Source organism: Phialemonium atrogriseum (assembly GCF_030411735.1).
Source record: "Phialemonium atrogriseum strain 8032-3 unplaced genomic scaffold QBC33scaffold_4, whole genome shotgun sequence".
Lineage (NCBI taxonomy): Eukaryota > Fungi > Ascomycota > Sordariomycetes > Cephalothecales > Cephalothecaceae > Phialemonium > Phialemonium atrogriseum.
In genome coordinates, this window is record NW_026848141.1 from 833,571 (window position 1) to 848,522 (window position 14,952).

Here is a 14,952-nt window from a genome sequence, read left to right on the forward strand (position 1 = left end):
GCTTACAGTAAGGCTGCAGCATCTTCCTAACCACCAACGAACACAAATTAGCCGCACGAACTGCCCGATCAATATTGGCTGACCACTAAACGTGCCAAACGTGTTTGTGCACCCGAGGCAATGGCAGAGGCGGAGGAGGCGCAAGTCCATGTTGATGCGATCGCAGAGCTCCTGACCACGTATAATGAGCTCAACAGCTGCGCAGTCGACGAGCTCGAGGGGGAGCCTAGTCCCCTCGAGTTCATGCGATATGTGGCTAGGAACACCCCATTCGTCGCAAGACGTGCGGCGGCGGGCTGGAGGGCCTGCCAGACATGGGACGCCCAATATCTCCGGGACGTGCTCGGCCACGAGACGGTCAACGTCGCGGTGACGCCAATGGGGTTCGGCCACGATCCAATCCCGATGGGGATGCGCGCACCTTGCTGATTTGACTTTTATCTGCCCGCCCTCAGCAACGCCGACTCTCCCACAGAGCTCGAGATCGGCGACGACGGCAATCTAGTCTTCGCCAAGCCCTGGGAGGAGGACCAACCGTTTGCCGAATTCCTGGAACATGTGATCCGGCAGGAGACAGACCCTTCCTTTCCCCCCGACGCTGAAGTCCGATACGCCCAGACCCGTAAGCCCTGTTCAACCTCTCAGAGTTAGTTATATATATCGCACTCTGTTCTCTGACAACCGCCAGAGAACGACAACCTGCGCCACGAGTATCTCTCCCTCTTCAGCCACGTCCAGCGCGACATCCCCTTCGCGCGGGTGGCGCTCCAGAAGGTCCCCGACGCAATCAACCTCTGGGTCGGCAACTCGCGGTCCGTCACGGCCCTGCACAAGGACAACTACGAGAACGTCTACGTCCAGGTCCTGGGCCGGAAGCACTTCGTCCTGCTGCCGCCGCCGTGCCATCCCTGCGTGAACGAGAGGAGCCTCAGGCCCGCGACTTATCGCCGCCGCCTGAGCCAGGGGTCGTCGTCGCTCTTGGCGTTGGAACTGGACGGCGGCGGGGACGGGGGTGCCGGGGTGCCATTTCCGACCTGGGACCCTGACCGGCCCGAGGAGAACGCCACGGCTTACTCGACCCTGGCGAGGCCGGTGCGGGTCACGCTTAATCCTGGCGATATGCTCTATCTGCCGGCGATGTGGTCAGTTGTCTCGGGCCTTTTCATCGTTTGATTGGTAGCTAACAGCTGCCCCTTTGACACCGTAGGTACCATAAAGTCTCACAGTCGGGTTCTGAGGAGGGGATTTGTGTGGCGGTTAATTATTGGTAAGATATGTCTGTTGCTAATTTACGTTTGCCCCAAGTCAAGCTGACTGAGAACTCAGGTATGACATGGATTTCTCAGGGCCGTTGTACCCATTTGGCAACTTCGTTAGGTCCGTATACTCGGGCCAGCAGGATAGGGAATAAAGGATGGCCTGTCTCTGCCTGAACAGACCGTAACTTATGTGTGTGACTGTGACTTTTAAGTTCTTCTTGAACCCCCCGCTTCTACCATTCTACCCTCTACCTCTTCTTGTGTTTCGCGGCGACCCTCTTCAGGGCCCGCATATCCTTCCTCATTCTGGGATCCACGATCTTATACCTGCCCTTCACGCCTCTCGGCCGGCCTGCGATACCGCGGTTCGCGCCCCTCGCGACAACCACCTTGACTTCCTTGCGGGGCTTCTTCTTCGCCGCGTTGCTCATCAGCCTCGTGATGCTGCTGGCCTTCTCCCTCTCCGTCATGCCCTCGTCGCTGGCCACGAGGTCGCTCTTCTTCTTCATCTTCTCTAGTCGCTGGGCCGCCCTGAGCTTATGCCTTGCCTTCGCCTCCCTGACCTTCTTGATCGGGCGGGCGTTGTAGGCCCGCAACTTCTCCTTGATAGCCATCGCCGCGGCCTTTGTGATCGGCCGGTGGGGCTTGTCGTGCTTGGCCTCGTCCTCGATGAACCAATCCGGGAGCCCGTCCCGATCCTTGAGGGAATGCTTGTTGAAGCCGTCGTCTATGAGATCGTGGCTCTTCTTCTGTCCCGTCGCGAGCTGGTGGGCCAGGGTCATGGCCTCGGCGGTGATGATGTCGATGTCTGACTGTTGTTAGCTAAATGGAAACGGGTGGCATTCGATTACGTCTCTGGCGTGAAACTCACCTGGTCTACCATCGTGCTGGCGTTTCTCTTTCTCCTCCCAGTCGTCGTCGTCATCGTCGTCGTCCTTCTTGACAACCTTGTCCTTCTTGACGATCTCGATCTCCCCATCTTCGCTCCCATCAGAGTCGTAGACCTTCTTCTTCTGTTGTTTCTTCTGCTTTTTCTTCTGCTTTGAAGCCGGCTCGGGAACGGAGTCTGCTTCTTCGGCCGCGATCTCTTCCTCTATCCCATCTAGACCCGTTGCAGGATATTTTTCTGGCACCTCGATTCCGTCATGACCCTCCAACTCATCTTCGTCATCTTCGCTAAGAACGTCTGTCATGTCTTTGAAGATATCCTGGTTGAAGAATCTGCGCGCACGTTTGGAGAGCCCCCCAGACTCGGACGGCTCATTATCGAGGTCCTGTAGGAGTGGCTTCTTTTCGAGCGGGCCCTCGTCCTCGTCGGATTCATCGTCACTGCTGTCTTCCTCGAGCTCCTCGTTGTCGCTCACAGCGTGTTCGCTGACCGACAGTCCTTCCCATTCATCATCATGCTCCTCTCTTGCCCTCTTCGCACGGTACTTGGCGTCCGACGCTGCCTTCCGTTCCCTGTAGTCATTGTACATGTTTTCGAGTTCAGTCTCCAGGCGGTCTTCGGCTTCGTCGGAGTCCGAGTCCGGGGAAGTCCCGATCCCACTGTCGCGGTCTTTCCTCGCCTCGACCTCGTTTATGATGGCCATCTTGCCCCGAGCCAGCCTGCTCATGGCCTCCGTCTCGTCGACCGACTTGAGGGCGAACATGGCGCCTTCGCCGATTGGCCCAGCCTGCTCCATGCCGATGTCCATGGGAGCGGTCATGTTCAGTTGCATACGAACGATTTCCCTTTGCTTCTGCTCGTTTGCTCTGCGCTTCTCCCGCTTCTTCTTGGAGCTGTCCCTGTCCTTCATGGCCTGGAGCTCTTTCTGTATCTTGAGCTCCTCGTCCATTGGCTCGACTTCGGCCACTTCCTCGGACTCGGCAGCTTGGGCAGTCTTCTTTGTAGGGAAGCCGAAGATCTCGCGGACCTTCAACCGCCATTTCAGCAAGAGCTTGAACTCCTTTCTGCCTAAGACCTTGAGATCGGCACAGGAGAGACGGATGTCGTCCGTGGTCTCATCCATCTTGTCTAGTGCAGCCAAGGCCACGTCGCCGTTCTTCGGTTGGTCAAAGGTCAGTCGATTATACTGGCCCAAGATCGCTATAGGATCCGTCGTCTGTATAAACTCGCTGGCGGGTATTTCCTTGAATTGGGTATAGTCTCCCTCCTCGTAACCATCTCGCTTCCTCTTCTTGATCTCGGGGTTGTACACTTTCGCCTCGTTGTTCGGTGTCGGATCAGCAAGCTCCGCGAAGACGGAACGGGGATCGAGAAGCCGGGGGTCGATCTTCTTTGGTGCCTTGAAACCGCGACACACGACGAAGATTTCGGCCGAGACGTTTCTGGAAGAGGGTGGTTTTGTTGCCTCGACCTTTGTGAACAGCTGGTTGAACACCCAGAGCAGCGAATTGTAGTCCTTGGACCGGAAGACCTTTGTGACGAAGGTGCCCCCTTCAATTAGAAAGTCGGTGGCTAGTTTCATCGCCTGCAATGTCAACTCGGCCTGGTTGAAGGAATCCTGCACCCACGCTGTGCCGACATTGGGGGCTCCGTCGTGGAGGACAGTATCCGCCTTCCACGTCTTGAGGTGCGATCGAATCGTCGCGCGGCACTTGTCTGTGGTGATATCGCTTTGGAAAGTAATGACCTTCGGAATAGGCTTGATCGGGGAAAGGTCGACTCCAATAATGATGCTGCTGACCGGCATGGTCTCAGCAGCGACTTGACACCATGACTGTGTGTTCTGTTAGTTTGAAGAACAACCCATAGATATATTCTAGCAGTGACATACCCCGGGAGCTGCGCAAAGGTCTAGCAAGACCTTGCTCTTTTCCAAGAAGCCATATTTCTTGTTCAGCTGGATCAGCTTGAAGGCAGCGCGGGCACGATAGCCCTTCTCCTTAGCAAGTCTGTACCACTTGTCAAGACGGCCCTTTCCATGCTTCTTCTGGATCGCCATCGTAGGAATTTGAGACTCGGCGTCCCTACAACTTGCTGCTTGAACCCAGTTGCAGAATAACGAAACGACGATACCAGTATCGCTAACTGTTCGGCGCTGCCACAGAAATTTTTCCAAGTCCCCCTGCACAGCGATAAGCGATAAGAAATTCAGCGGGGTTAAAGAGCTTGCCCATGCCTGCCAACATCTGGCCAATCAGCAGCTCCCAAGCCTTTTTCCAGGGCGCCGGGCTTTTGAAAGCGCTAAATGCCACTATAACGCGTGTAGTCGGGAACGCGTGCGCGTATCCCAGACCCCCCACGATCACTGTCCTCTGATTGAACCAAGCTCTAACCCATGCCTCAAGCCCCGCCACGGGCTTTTCGACCAAACATATCCACCACCTTCTCCAATGCTCCTGATTCCGTACTCCTAGCATTTCCTCTTCTTCGTCCCAAGGTTTGCAGATGTCCCGTGGAGAGGGCTGGATCAGGTAAACATGGAGCACAAGACTCCTGTTGCCGCAAAGAGCACAGCACCACTGAGCAGCAATCTCCTCTCATCACCACCCAGATTGTCTTCGAGCCGAGGCAAGGAACGTCGAAACCCGTCCATCACTCCCCGAAAGTTCAGGCAGTTCTTTACTCCCCGTTCCCGAGTCTCATCAAAGCCAAGTGCCGCTAGGAGGGCCCTTCGTGACCTGACTGCTCCCTCTCTTAATCGATGCCACACCCCCAGCAGTCCATTGAAGCCGATTTCCGAGTCCGATGTGGTATCGGGCGAGTCTGCCGGCGTGGATTCCAGCCGGGCACTCAAACGGCGGAAAACAAATCACATTCCGGCGACCTCTCCTCTACAGCCCGCGTTTCTAAATCCGTCACCGACCCTACTCGACTTCCAAGCTAGTCGACCGGCCTTGTTGAGCCCGCTTCATTCTCCGCATGCCGGCAGCCAATCTAGCCGGGCTTTCGACGCCTTTGAGGACGGTGACTTCGAGAACGGTGACTTTGACGATGAGTCTGACAATGAGCTACCGTTGATGCAACTTCCGATCAGGCGGCTGACGCCATTGACAAGTCGCGGCATGTCTGGCCAGCTGGTCCAGCGTATGACTGGTGGAATGCCCCGGAGTGGCCACCAGTCTATGTCATACCCCGTTGCAGACTGGAGAACCGAGACGGCCGACTTCTGCAGCACTCCAGAGGACGTACATATGTGTTCCAGCCACGAGGGAGCAGCACGGTGCATCCCGTTCTGCACTGCGAGCTGTCACAGTGAGTTCCTGCCTGCCTGCCCATTCTCTCTCTCCCCCCCTTCTCTATCTCCCCTTTCCTTGCATATAGGCCTGACTGACAACTCCCTTAGATAATAGTCTGGTAGCAGTGGGAGACGAAGAGGGCCACGTAAGACTTCTTGACTCGAACAAATCTTTCGACAAGATACATCTCTCGTTCCAAGTCCACAGTAATGCCATAATAGACCTCGACTTCTCCGAGGATGACTACGTTCTGGCCACCGCGTCCGGCGACCAGACCGGGAAAGTAATAGACATGATGACCCAGGCGCCTGTGTCTGTTCTCGGGCACCACACCGCGTCTCTGAAACAAGTCCGCTTCCAGCCTGGGAGAGGCGGTGGCAGCGTTCTCGCCACGTCCAGCAGAGACGGCAGCGTCCAGATCTGGGACTTACGCTGCCGTGGCGGGCCCGTCCAAGAAATTTCCATTGAGCGAGAAACCGCCCTCCGATACCGCCTCCCGCCGCGGATCAACCCCGGCTGCGTCGTCAACAGCGTCTACGACGCCCACGCCCGCACGCCCCGGCAGCCCCGGCAGCCATACCACCAGGCCGACCCCTCTGTCGACATCGCCAGCCGCAGCGAGGTGCCGGGTCGCATCGGCGAGGTGTCAGTCACGGCTATCCAGTTCCTGCCCGCGGGGCGCGAACACCTGCTGCTCTCGGCCTGCGAGGCGGACGCGTCGATCAAGCTGTGGGACATCCGGTCCATCCACACGTCGCGGCACCACAAGAGCAGCACGCCCATCTCCTACACCAAGCCGCCAGACAGCCACACGACATGGCGTCCCTTCGGCATGTCCTCCATGGCCCTCGGCTCCGACGGCGCCCGGCTCTACGCCCTGTGCAAGGACAACACCGTCTACGCGTATAGCACCTCGCACCTGGTCCTCGGCCATGCCCCCGAGCTGTCCGCCAGGGCCACGACCGAGCCCCCGCGAAGGAGAGCCCACGGCACCGAGCAGGAAGGCCTGGGCCCCATGTACGGCTTCCGCCACCCGCTGTTCCACGCGACGAGCTTCTACGTCAAGGCAGACGTCCGGCCCGCCCGCGACGGCAGGCCCGAGCTCCTCGCCGTCGGCAGCAGCGACGGATGCGCGGTGCTCTTCCCGACCGACGAGCGCTACTTCCGCGCCGACCTGGGCGCCTTTCCGTCGCCGGTGGCGCAGCAGGTCTCGTCACCACCAACCACCACCAACGCCTTCGGGGGAAGAAGCCTCCTCGCCTCAGCCACCGACCTCACGGCGGATGGGCCACCGTCGTCGTTGTCGGGCCCAGGGCAGCGGCGCGGCCTCGCGCGGGCGAACAGCATGACGACGAACCTGTCGGCGCGGCTGGTGGACACGGTCCCGATCGTCAGGAACGGGACGGCGCTGGTGCGGGGCCACGACAAGGAGGTGGGCTCGCTGTCATGGACGAGCGGCGGCGCGCTCGTCACCGTCGGGGACGACTACCTCGTGCGGTGCTGGGACGAGTCGAGGGCCCGGGCCACGGGGCTGCGGAGGGGCGGCGAGACGGGCGGGCAGAGGTGGGCCTGCGGGTGGGCTGATGTCGGGGAGGAGTGGGTGGGTGATGAGGATGATTGGTGAGGAAGGAGAAAGAAATAATGAGAGGAGAGGAGAGAAAGGGTTGGGAAAGGTTCTTCCTGGGAGAAGGATTTTTTGGCCCTTTTTTGGTTTCTGCTGGTTTTTCTTGCTCCCTCTTGATGATACCTACCTCCCGGGCTGCCTCTCGGGAGATGTCAGTTGATGTTTTATATAAACCTGCGCAGCGTTGGAAACATCCCCGACACGTAACGGGATGGATGACGGAGCAGCATCGCAGGTCGCAGCAGCCAGCCTCCTGTCAGGGCTGCGCATGAGGCGTTTATTGTCTTCTATTGGGGGTCTTTGAACAATAGGCATGCAAAGGGCGTTTATTGTCGGGGTATAATACAATTGAGGTTATTGCTTGTTATTCACTCGAACAGATTTACTGACTCTTCACATACCCTATTGCGGAGTTCAGCAACCCTCGAGTCCCAAAGAGTCAAGCCGTGCAAGTATGCAATTTCAGGGGTGATGGTCTCAAAAAGCCAAAACGGCTGGCTCGGTCATCGACATGCATTGATCACGTCAGAATATATTGACGAACTGAGCAGGTAGATGATAGGTGAGTTACGGATAGCAAGACATGCCGACGATATATTCACGGAGCCACATGACCGAAACAGATAAGCCCACCCAAATCTATTGCGCTTAACCAAACCCTTCCAACCCTTCCAACGCCGTAGATGCCAGCTACCAAGGTAGGTAGGTAGGTATACAAGAAATCCGGGGAATCGTCGCTTGTCTATCTGTTAGTACACATACGTTCGTAAAAGGCTCAACCGCCGTCAACCACTGTCGCGGTCCTCGACTCCGGCTCGGCTCCGTGATCCTTGCCGCCGTTGTTGCTGTTGTTCTCGTCGTCCTTGCTCTCGTGATTGATGAAGAGGAACGAGGTGAAGACGACGCCCGCGCCGACCCAGTAGATCCAGCTCGAGTACTGCGCGTAGCGGATCATCTCGCCGATCAGCGACAGCGGGATCGTCAGGGACAGCCCCACCGTCACGACGAGCGGCGTGGTGAGGAGCATGGCGTACGCCCATGCCATGTCGCTGATGAAGGACGAGACGGAGTTGAGCTGCGAGATTTTTTCAGGTTAGCCCGGGTACTGTTGCGGTGCCGCTCAGTGGGGGAAAGAGACTCCTCACGATTATAATTCCCCAGACTCTCCCGGTTGGAGGGAAGGCAAACTGCAAGCCATTCATGTTAGCGATCTCTGCCCTCAAGAGAGCTCAGACAGGCAGAGGCAGAAGGGACGCACAGGTTCAATGCCCGTAAAGTGGAGGATGATGAATCCCGGCCACAGGAGCAGGACATTTAGCAAGCCGACGATGCCAAAGAAGAGCGGCATGTTGACCCTATCCTCGTTCCCGACCCTCCTCTTCATGACGGTCACGTACAGGCCGTAGATGATGGCGCTGAAGAAGGCCATCGAGTCGCCGATGGCGATCTGCGCCTGCGTCTTGTGCGGGAAGCTGCCGCGGTTGTCGTCGCTCTTTCCCGACAGGTCGATCGTCGAGATGAGCACGACCCCGGCCAGCGACGCCAGCACCCCAACCAGCTTCCGGACCGTGAATCCCTCGACGCCCATGACGGAGCAGAAGACCAGCGTCCACACGCTGCTCGTCGACGTGAGGATCGTCACGCTGCCCACGCTCGTGTACTCGAGGCACGCCGACGCGAAGTAGTTGGCCGCGAACCACAGCAGGCAGAACTCCAGGCTCAGCCAGGCCGTCTCCCCGAAGCTCAGCTTCTCGTCCCGCCTCGGCACGTCCATCATCGCTTCCAGGCTGTCCTCGTCATCCACGAGGAGCCGCTCCTCGGCGTCCTCGTCCTCGCCATCCCGCTCGTGCAGCAATTTCGCCGGCGTCGCGCCCGACCGGTACTCCCGCCAGACCTCGGCCGCCCTGTTCAGCAGGCCCGACACGCCATGCCGCATAACGTACTGTATCACCATCGGCACGAGCGAGAGCGCAAACACGGACGTGTTTACGTAGACCAGGAAGAAGGGCTTGTTATACGTGCGATCGGAGAATATGTCCTAGACGAGTAATATTAGCCCTCTTCCTCCTCTTCCGTCCAGCATAACCAAGAAAGCCATCCGAGTCCCCGCACTCACACTAGCTAGGAAGTTGGATAAGGTCCAGAGAAACACAGTGACGAGGAGCAACACTATTCCCAGGGTCCGCCGCGCGACGCCCATGAGGCCTAGCCTTGCCCTCAGGCCCGAGCTCGCGGTGTTGCTCCGCGCTCGCGACGCCGACCGCGCACCCGGGAGGACGCCGAGGCTCGAGTAGCTCGCCGACTGCGACCGCCGCCTGGTCGAGGGGCCGTGGTGATGGTCGGGCGCCGCCAGCTCGGCCGGCATGATCGGCTCGATTGGAGCCATGCTGTAGGTTCCGTGCGCGATTCGAGAAGACCGGGGGGGATGGAGGGGGATTTGCGTCGGTTCAGAGATTCTGGATGTAGAAAACCATCATCGAGTGGGACGGGCAAAGGTAAACGAGTGTCAAATCCTGCATCAGTGAGGCGGGAACGTCTTGCAAATCTATCCAAGGAGTGACGAGGACGAATGGCACATGTGTCTCAAGCACGAGAGCGAGACTTCTGTCTGGTTGATTAGCTTCCGGTCAGCTGCACCCCTGCTGGCATAACGCCTCTTGTCAGCTTCCAGCGTGTCCCGCCAATTGATTCCACTACCGAGTTGAATTCTATTTGTATGTATGCACTTATCGATCGAGACAAGCACTTACTGCGGTACCAGCGATCATGCGACAACAAATCAAACGCACTGTTAATCGAGGATGCTGGCACAACCATATTCTCGTCAGGCCGATCTCCTTTCTTATTAGCTAACACTTTTGATGAGCTTCTTCGCTCATCGGTGAACGCCTTAGATTAGATAACTTCGATATGCACTTCGGAGTCAACAATATGGCTTAACCCAATTTTTATAATTTTTTTTATATATGCAACAGCGCTGGAGCGTTTTACTTCGCTCTCGGAAGAGATCCCTTCGGACAATGGAACTTATGACTACTTGGCGTAGGCATCAGAAGAATGCCATCCTGTCAAGGGGAAACGGGATAAAGAGGGGACTGCAGACAGATGCTTCGAGATTGCTCTTCGCTTTCGTTTGAAAACGGCACGTGGACATTGGAGGTATCTCTTGGGCCCAGAATTCCTGCCGAGACAGCAAGATAGTCGCCAACACCAAAGTCTGGTAAACTTGATAGTCACGATAGCAACCACAGTAAGCCATAAAACCCCGGATGGTAAAATGTCGACCTCAAAGATGGACCTCGGCTTCCACAGCTAAATAGCCAACGAAAGCCGCGGTGAGTAAAGGGACAGCCTTCAATCTTCCTGAGCACAAAAAGATGAAAAATGACCATGGGGGATCGGTCAATTTCGAAAGTGAACAGCCAGGTGGTGGATAGTAGTAGTGGGAGCAATCAATGGTCTCTCAGGATGCACTTGAGTTGTCGAGCACGGGATTTTCGGCCATAAGTTGATGTTTTTATTGCCGTGATCTGGCAAGCCTGGTGTAAAGCAAGCCCTGAACTCCTAATCACATGCCAAGAATCCCAACCGTCTATTCCCAAGTTTACTCATCGGGAACTGTTGTTTGCCGCCACGTCAGTATAGAACTCAAAAAGGGACACGTCGCATTGGGGAGGAAAAGTGATAGAAGGGAGGGGAGGAGAGTTGCGCGTTGCGGTTGCTCCCCCGGCATGGTCAGACATACTGTCAATCTCGCCCGCAGTGATCGCATCGCTGATGGCCTTGGGGCTCTTTCCGTCCACCTGGCAACCGATGCTGAAGCAAGTGCCCAGAATCTCCTTAACAGTGCCCGTCAGCTCCTTGGAGAAGGACTTGAACCGCATTGTCCGCGCAATCTCGATGATCTCGTCCAGGGGGATGCTCTTGTTGTGCTTGATGTTCTTCTCCTTCTTCCGGTCGCGCGGCGGCTCCTTCAGTGCTCGGATGATGAGTGATGAGGCGCTCGGGACGACGGAGACCGCTGCCTGGCGGTTCTGGATGGTGAGCTTGACGGTGACTCGGAGTCCTTTCTGTAATGACACAACTCTAGGTAAGCTTGGGAATTCCGTCATCGTCACGCGCGGTCCCATACCCAGTCACCAGTCGCCTTGGCGATATCTTCTCCGACCTTCTTGGGGGAAAGACCCAGAGGACCGATCTTGGGGGCAAGTGTCGCGGAGGATCCAACCTCACCACCGGTGGCCCGGAGGTGGCTATTTCATCTTGTCAGCAACACAATCTCGAGACGAAGCGTCGAGCGATTTCGAAGTCGCGGTCTCTTTGACATACATGACCTTGATCTCCGTGGGATCGACTTTGGGAGCTGTGAAAGTCAAACTCGGTCAGCAGGTTGCATCGTCTACTGCAAATTCCATTGAGCACTTACGCATTGAGACGGTCTTTCAGGTCAAATGCGCTTCGTTTGGGATTCTGGAAAAAGGTGAAGTCGTCGGCAGTCGTGGCAGGCACAGAAATCTTTTTGGGATTTGGCAATTGTGGGATTTCTGCCCTAAGCTCATGTGGCTGAATTTTCAGCGGGGGTCCGTCCTAATAAGAAGGGAAATTCCCTGGCAGCCAATCACAAAATGACTGGGGCCAATTCACCAGCCACAAATAGAGGGGGGATGCTTGAGGCTGAAGCCTCACCAGACGACTCTGGGAAATTGAAGAGTCTCGGGTGAGGCCGTCCGCAGACTGGTTGTGCATCAAGAGTTTAAGCGATAGACTAGTAAGCTCCTAAGCTAACAATACACACAAGAGAGACAGAAACACCTTTGGCAACGAAGCGTTTATTATGAGCGTTTATTACGATCGCTGGACTGAATTCCACTCATCCCCCGAAACCCCCTCCCTGCCTCTAGCTACTAGCTACCGCCTTCCTTCCTTTCCCTATGGACAGATCGCAACATCTCTAGTTTGTTCCGCTCACGGCCAGCCTAGAAGAAAAATTAGTCGACCATTCGTCTCAACACTCGTGACTGGATTCGGGTTACTACTTACTTCATCAGATGGTCCATGAATGTCTGTAACGAGACGTCATCGGTGAAGATGGTCTGCGCCGTCTGAGCACCAACACCGCCGTATGCTCCTGTTGTGTGGGTTGTGGAGGGGTTTAGCTTGGACAGCAGGAACCGAGCCTGAGAACCACCAGCATCGCACACTATGAAACGTGGCAGGGGGAAGCGATCAGTGATTAGGTCCTGCCAACAAATTAGTACCAAGTTCGTCACGAAAAACTTCCAGGGGTGTCACATACCCGAGCATCTTCCTTAGGCTGCTCCAGTAGCGACGCAAAGTTCTCATAGCCCTCCTGCTCCTGATATCCTGCCTTCCTCCACTCGGCAATGGTCTCGCCATGGAAGATCAAAATGTGGAAGAAGGTGTCGAGGAGCAGGATGTGGGTGGCTTGGATGGAGGTTGAGTCTAGAAGAACAGGCTGGCCACCTTCTTGGTCAAAGGTGTAGGAGTCGAGAGTCGGTTGGATCATGATCAGCGAGTTGCTAACATCTTCGTGATCGAGTACGTGCCGATAGAACGCCGTCTCGTCGGGCGAATTGTTGAAGACTTGCAAGAACTGACTTCGTCGGAGGTGGAACATGAACTGCGGATACAGGGTGAAGTTCTTCTCCAGTCGGAACGACGTCGGGTCATCTTTCCTATAGTCTGCGAATCGCGAGCAGAGCCTGATAAGCATCCTGTCAACCCAACGAAGGACGTCGGGACCATCATCGACTTCGGCCTTGAAGACCGCAATCCTAGACATCAGGACGGCGGCAGCCTCCTGGTCGAACGATTGGGCAATCGCCGGGTCGCCAGCAGGACCGCTCAGGTTCCGGGCAATGGTCGTCACACGGAGGTGGAACTGCCCAGAGGAGTGTTGGTAATAGGTGAGGAACTGCATCATCCCCTTCTGCTGGCCCCCTTGGTGCTGCGAGGGGCCACCTTGACTGGCGATTTCGAAATAGATGCCGTAGCTGGCATTCGGGTCGATACCGCACATCTTCCACGAGCAAGTGTTGCCAATACCGCATTCTGTCTCGCCAACAGATGTCGACTTCTTGTTGAGAGATACGGCATGGCCAATGAGGCCGGTGACTTTCAACTCCTTGGTGGTGAGAACCTCCAACACGGCGTTGAAACCCATGAGAAGGTTGTCGTCATCATCCTTGTCAAAGACGCGAACAAACGACTGTTTGAACATGGAGGAGGTAAAACTGTCAGTGAGGATCATGTGGCCACCGGTCGAGTTGCACAAGCCCTTCATCTCGAGAAGGCCGACTTGATCCAGGCAACCAGCGAAGACATCGATTATGTGCCCATTGTGCGCAGTCCGCTTCGCGAGGTTATCGTAAAACTATGCCAGAGGTTAGTAACCAGCGCCAGGGCACACCCCAATCCACATGAGACCAACCTTGAGCGCTTTCTTGTAATACTTGATATTGTCTCGATCGATGTCGTGATGCGAGCGGATAGGCTCCCTCAACTCTGGGCCAACAACCATACCCGGTCCTTCAGTCGCAGGGCCACCGGCAAAGAGCATGATCCTGCCACCAGCATTCTGGAAGGAGATCTCCAGGAGACCAACAGCGACGGACAAGGCAACGCCGGTGCAACGGAGGTTCCTATGATCACTGGTAACAGGCCATGGGTCTTTCTGCAGCTGCTCAAGAGCCTTGGTCAACTGGAATTCGGCTTGCTGGACAGGGAGCAGAAACCGAGCGGCGGGCCCCATGGGCATTGGGCGACCAGGCTGCTGCTGCTGAGGTGGCATTCCAGGGCGGAGCGCAGGCTGAATGAGAGAAAGCATTTCCTGGACCTGCTTTGCAGAATAATCCTTATTTCCGCGGAAGACATAGGACCTTGGGCATTCGTTATAGCCGATCTCGTGGACTTGGGCCTAGAACAGATCAGATGGTGGCGCTTCAAGATGGAACCCGAACGATACAACATACCATAGTGCCGTACGTGATCAGCCCCACGAGAGAATTCTCGGGAAGTAGGCTGAGGCTCATGATGAGAGACTCCTTGAGAGCCGCCAAGCTATCCTCCTCTTGACAGGTATCGACCACATAAAGGAAGATGGGCGGGCTAGGCACGGGGCGGGATAGCCGGTACTCAATAGTGGTGTTCGACGGATGGAGCTCGGGCGGGATGGCATTCGCGGTGATATCCTTGTAATGAGGAGGGAGGGGGTTTCTCGAGAGGCAGAAGGGACAGATCCAGAGCCGGGCGCGTACGTCGACTTGGCTAGACAAGAGCTATCAGTAAGGCTCCCTCGCTTGCGACTGTAGTGGCTCACCAGAAGGGATTCAAGACAGAGCGGCATGGCTGCTTGCAGGTGACGGGCTCGAACTGCAGCAGCGGGGTATCGGGTTTCTCCTTGAGGGGAGTATAGAGTGCGCCAATGGGAACGACGAGGCGGGACGCTTCCTGGATGAGTGTCAGTCGCCCAGGGATCAACAGTTAATTGGAGACGGCGAGGCGCTGACCATGCGGGAGCTTGGGAAAACATTCCAGCTAAGGCGGACGCCATCGCGGTCTTCCACCTCGCTCCATTGCTCCTTCAAAGCTTCGTAGTCCATCTTGCGGTCTGGTTGAAGCTCCGAAACGGCCCCTTAAATCGGCTGTGCCAAAGGAATTGAAGACCAGTTCGACAGACAGGTCGACCTGCGGAGGTCTAATGCAATAAATAGCTGCGTCTCGATCTACACAGCTGTTGCGATTAGATGGTCGGCTTGAAAGGTGTCATGATCTAAGGTTACGGGAAGTCGATATAAACAGCTGGGACAAAAACAGCTGGGTGGGGGAAGAGGACAACCTGGAAGTTGCATGTGTGTGGTTGTG

General features: G+C 56.3%; 6 protein-coding genes across 6 annotated transcripts; 2 read left to right on the forward strand and 4 right to left on the reverse strand.

The window, feature by feature from the left end:
* Window positions 1-120: 120 nt before the first annotated feature.
* Window positions 121-1,411, forward strand: QBC33DRAFT_576200 (phospholipase A2; the record flags this gene model as incomplete). Its single annotated transcript, XM_060430891.1, has 5 exons — window positions 121-383; window positions 456-622; window positions 689-1,142; window positions 1,208-1,267; window positions 1,327-1,411. The coding sequence occupies 5 exons, from the start codon at window positions 121-123 to the stop codon at window positions 1,409-1,411; spliced, it is 1,029 nt and encodes a 342-aa protein (XP_060286748.1).
* QBC33DRAFT_528372 (Spb1 C-terminal domain-containing protein) lies at window positions 1,246-4,302 on the reverse strand. Its single transcript, XM_060427052.1, has 3 exons — window positions 4,040-4,302; window positions 2,131-3,982; window positions 1,246-2,067 (listed from the first exon to the last, which is right to left on the reverse strand). The coding sequence occupies exons 1-3, from the start codon at window positions 4,205-4,207 to the stop codon at window positions 1,508-1,510; spliced, it is 2,580 nt and encodes an 859-aa protein (XP_060286749.1). The 5' UTR covers window positions 4,208-4,302; the 3' UTR covers window positions 1,246-1,507.
* A 192-nt stretch (window positions 4,303-4,494) lies between these two features.
* On the forward strand, window positions 4,495-7,068 carry QBC33DRAFT_609138 (WD40 repeat-like protein; the record flags this gene model as incomplete). Its single annotated transcript, XM_060432379.1, has 2 exons — window positions 4,495-5,460; window positions 5,552-7,068. Exons 1-2 carry the CDS (start codon window positions 4,686-4,688, stop codon window positions 7,066-7,068), a joined length of 2,292 nt encoding a protein of 763 aa, XP_060286750.1. The 5' UTR covers window positions 4,495-4,685.
* Window positions 7,069-7,506: 438 nt separating this feature from the next.
* QBC33DRAFT_528381 (uncharacterized protein) lies at window positions 7,507-9,917 on the reverse strand. The gene is made up of 4 exons (XM_060427053.1): window positions 9,185-9,917; window positions 8,327-9,106; window positions 8,214-8,255; window positions 7,507-8,143 (listed from the first exon to the last, which is right to left on the reverse strand). Exons 1-4 carry the CDS (start codon window positions 9,452-9,454, stop codon window positions 7,844-7,846), a joined length of 1,392 nt encoding a protein of 463 aa, XP_060286751.1. The 5' UTR covers window positions 9,455-9,917; the 3' UTR covers window positions 7,507-7,843.
* A 755-nt stretch (window positions 9,918-10,672) lies between these two features.
* Window positions 10,673-11,498, reverse strand: QBC33DRAFT_556016 (ribosomal protein L11; the record flags this gene model as incomplete). The annotated part of the gene is made up of 5 exons (XM_060429688.1): window positions 10,673-10,686; window positions 10,814-11,138; window positions 11,201-11,321; window positions 11,398-11,431; window positions 11,495-11,498. 5 exons carry the CDS (start codon window positions 11,496-11,498, stop codon window positions 10,673-10,675), a joined length of 498 nt encoding a protein of 165 aa, XP_060286752.1.
* Window positions 11,499-11,780: 282 nt separating this feature from the next.
* Window positions 11,781-14,909, reverse strand: QBC33DRAFT_528384 (Sec23/Sec24 trunk domain-containing protein). The gene is made up of 7 exons (XM_060427054.1): window positions 14,598-14,909; window positions 14,408-14,538; window positions 14,061-14,355; window positions 13,520-14,005; window positions 12,365-13,462; window positions 12,109-12,308; window positions 11,781-12,044 (listed from the first exon to the last, which is right to left on the reverse strand). Exons 1-7 carry the CDS (start codon window positions 14,688-14,690, stop codon window positions 12,020-12,022), a joined length of 2,328 nt encoding a protein of 775 aa, XP_060286753.1. The 5' UTR covers window positions 14,691-14,909; the 3' UTR covers window positions 11,781-12,019.
* Between the last annotated feature and the right edge of the window lie 43 nt (window positions 14,910-14,952).

Excerpts from the sequence above, each read along its gene's own strand:
- QBC33DRAFT_528372 (XM_060427052.1), bottom strand. The coding sequence starts at position 4,207 with ATGGCGATCCAGAAGAAGCATGGAAAGGGCCGTCTTGACAAGTGGTAC. Across the intron at positions 3,983-4,039 it reads ACCTTTGCGCAGCTCCCGGG|TCATGGTGTCAAGTCGCTGC; the intron begins GTATGTCACTGC and ends CAGAACACACAG. Across the intron at positions 2,068-2,130 it reads CCAGCACGATGGTAGACCAG|ACATCGACATCATCACCGCC; the intron begins GTGAGTTTCACG and ends AACAACAGTCAG.
- QBC33DRAFT_528381 (XM_060427053.1), bottom strand. The coding sequence starts at position 9,454 with ATGGCTCCAATCGAGCCGATCATGCCGGCCGAGCTGGCGGCGCCCGAC. Across the intron at positions 9,107-9,184 it reads TATCCAACTTCCTAGCTAGT|GACATATTCTCCGATCGCAC; the intron begins GTGAGTGCGGGG and ends TTACTCGTCTAG. Across the intron at positions 8,256-8,326 it reads ACTTTACGGGCATTGAACCT|TTTGCCTTCCCTCCAACCGG; the intron begins GTGCGTCCCTTC and ends AATGGCTTGCAG.
- QBC33DRAFT_528384 (XM_060427054.1), bottom strand. The coding sequence starts at position 14,690 with ATGGACTACGAAGCTTTGAAGGAGCAATGGAGCGAGGTGGAAGACCGC. Across the intron at positions 14,539-14,597 it reads TTTTCCCAAGCTCCCGCATG|GAAGCGTCCCGCCTCGTCGT; the intron begins GTCAGCGCCTCG and ends ACACTCATCCAG. Across the intron at positions 14,356-14,407 it reads TCTGTCTTGAATCCCTTCTG|CCAAGTCGACGTACGCGCCC; the intron begins GTGAGCCACTAC and ends GCTCTTGTCTAG.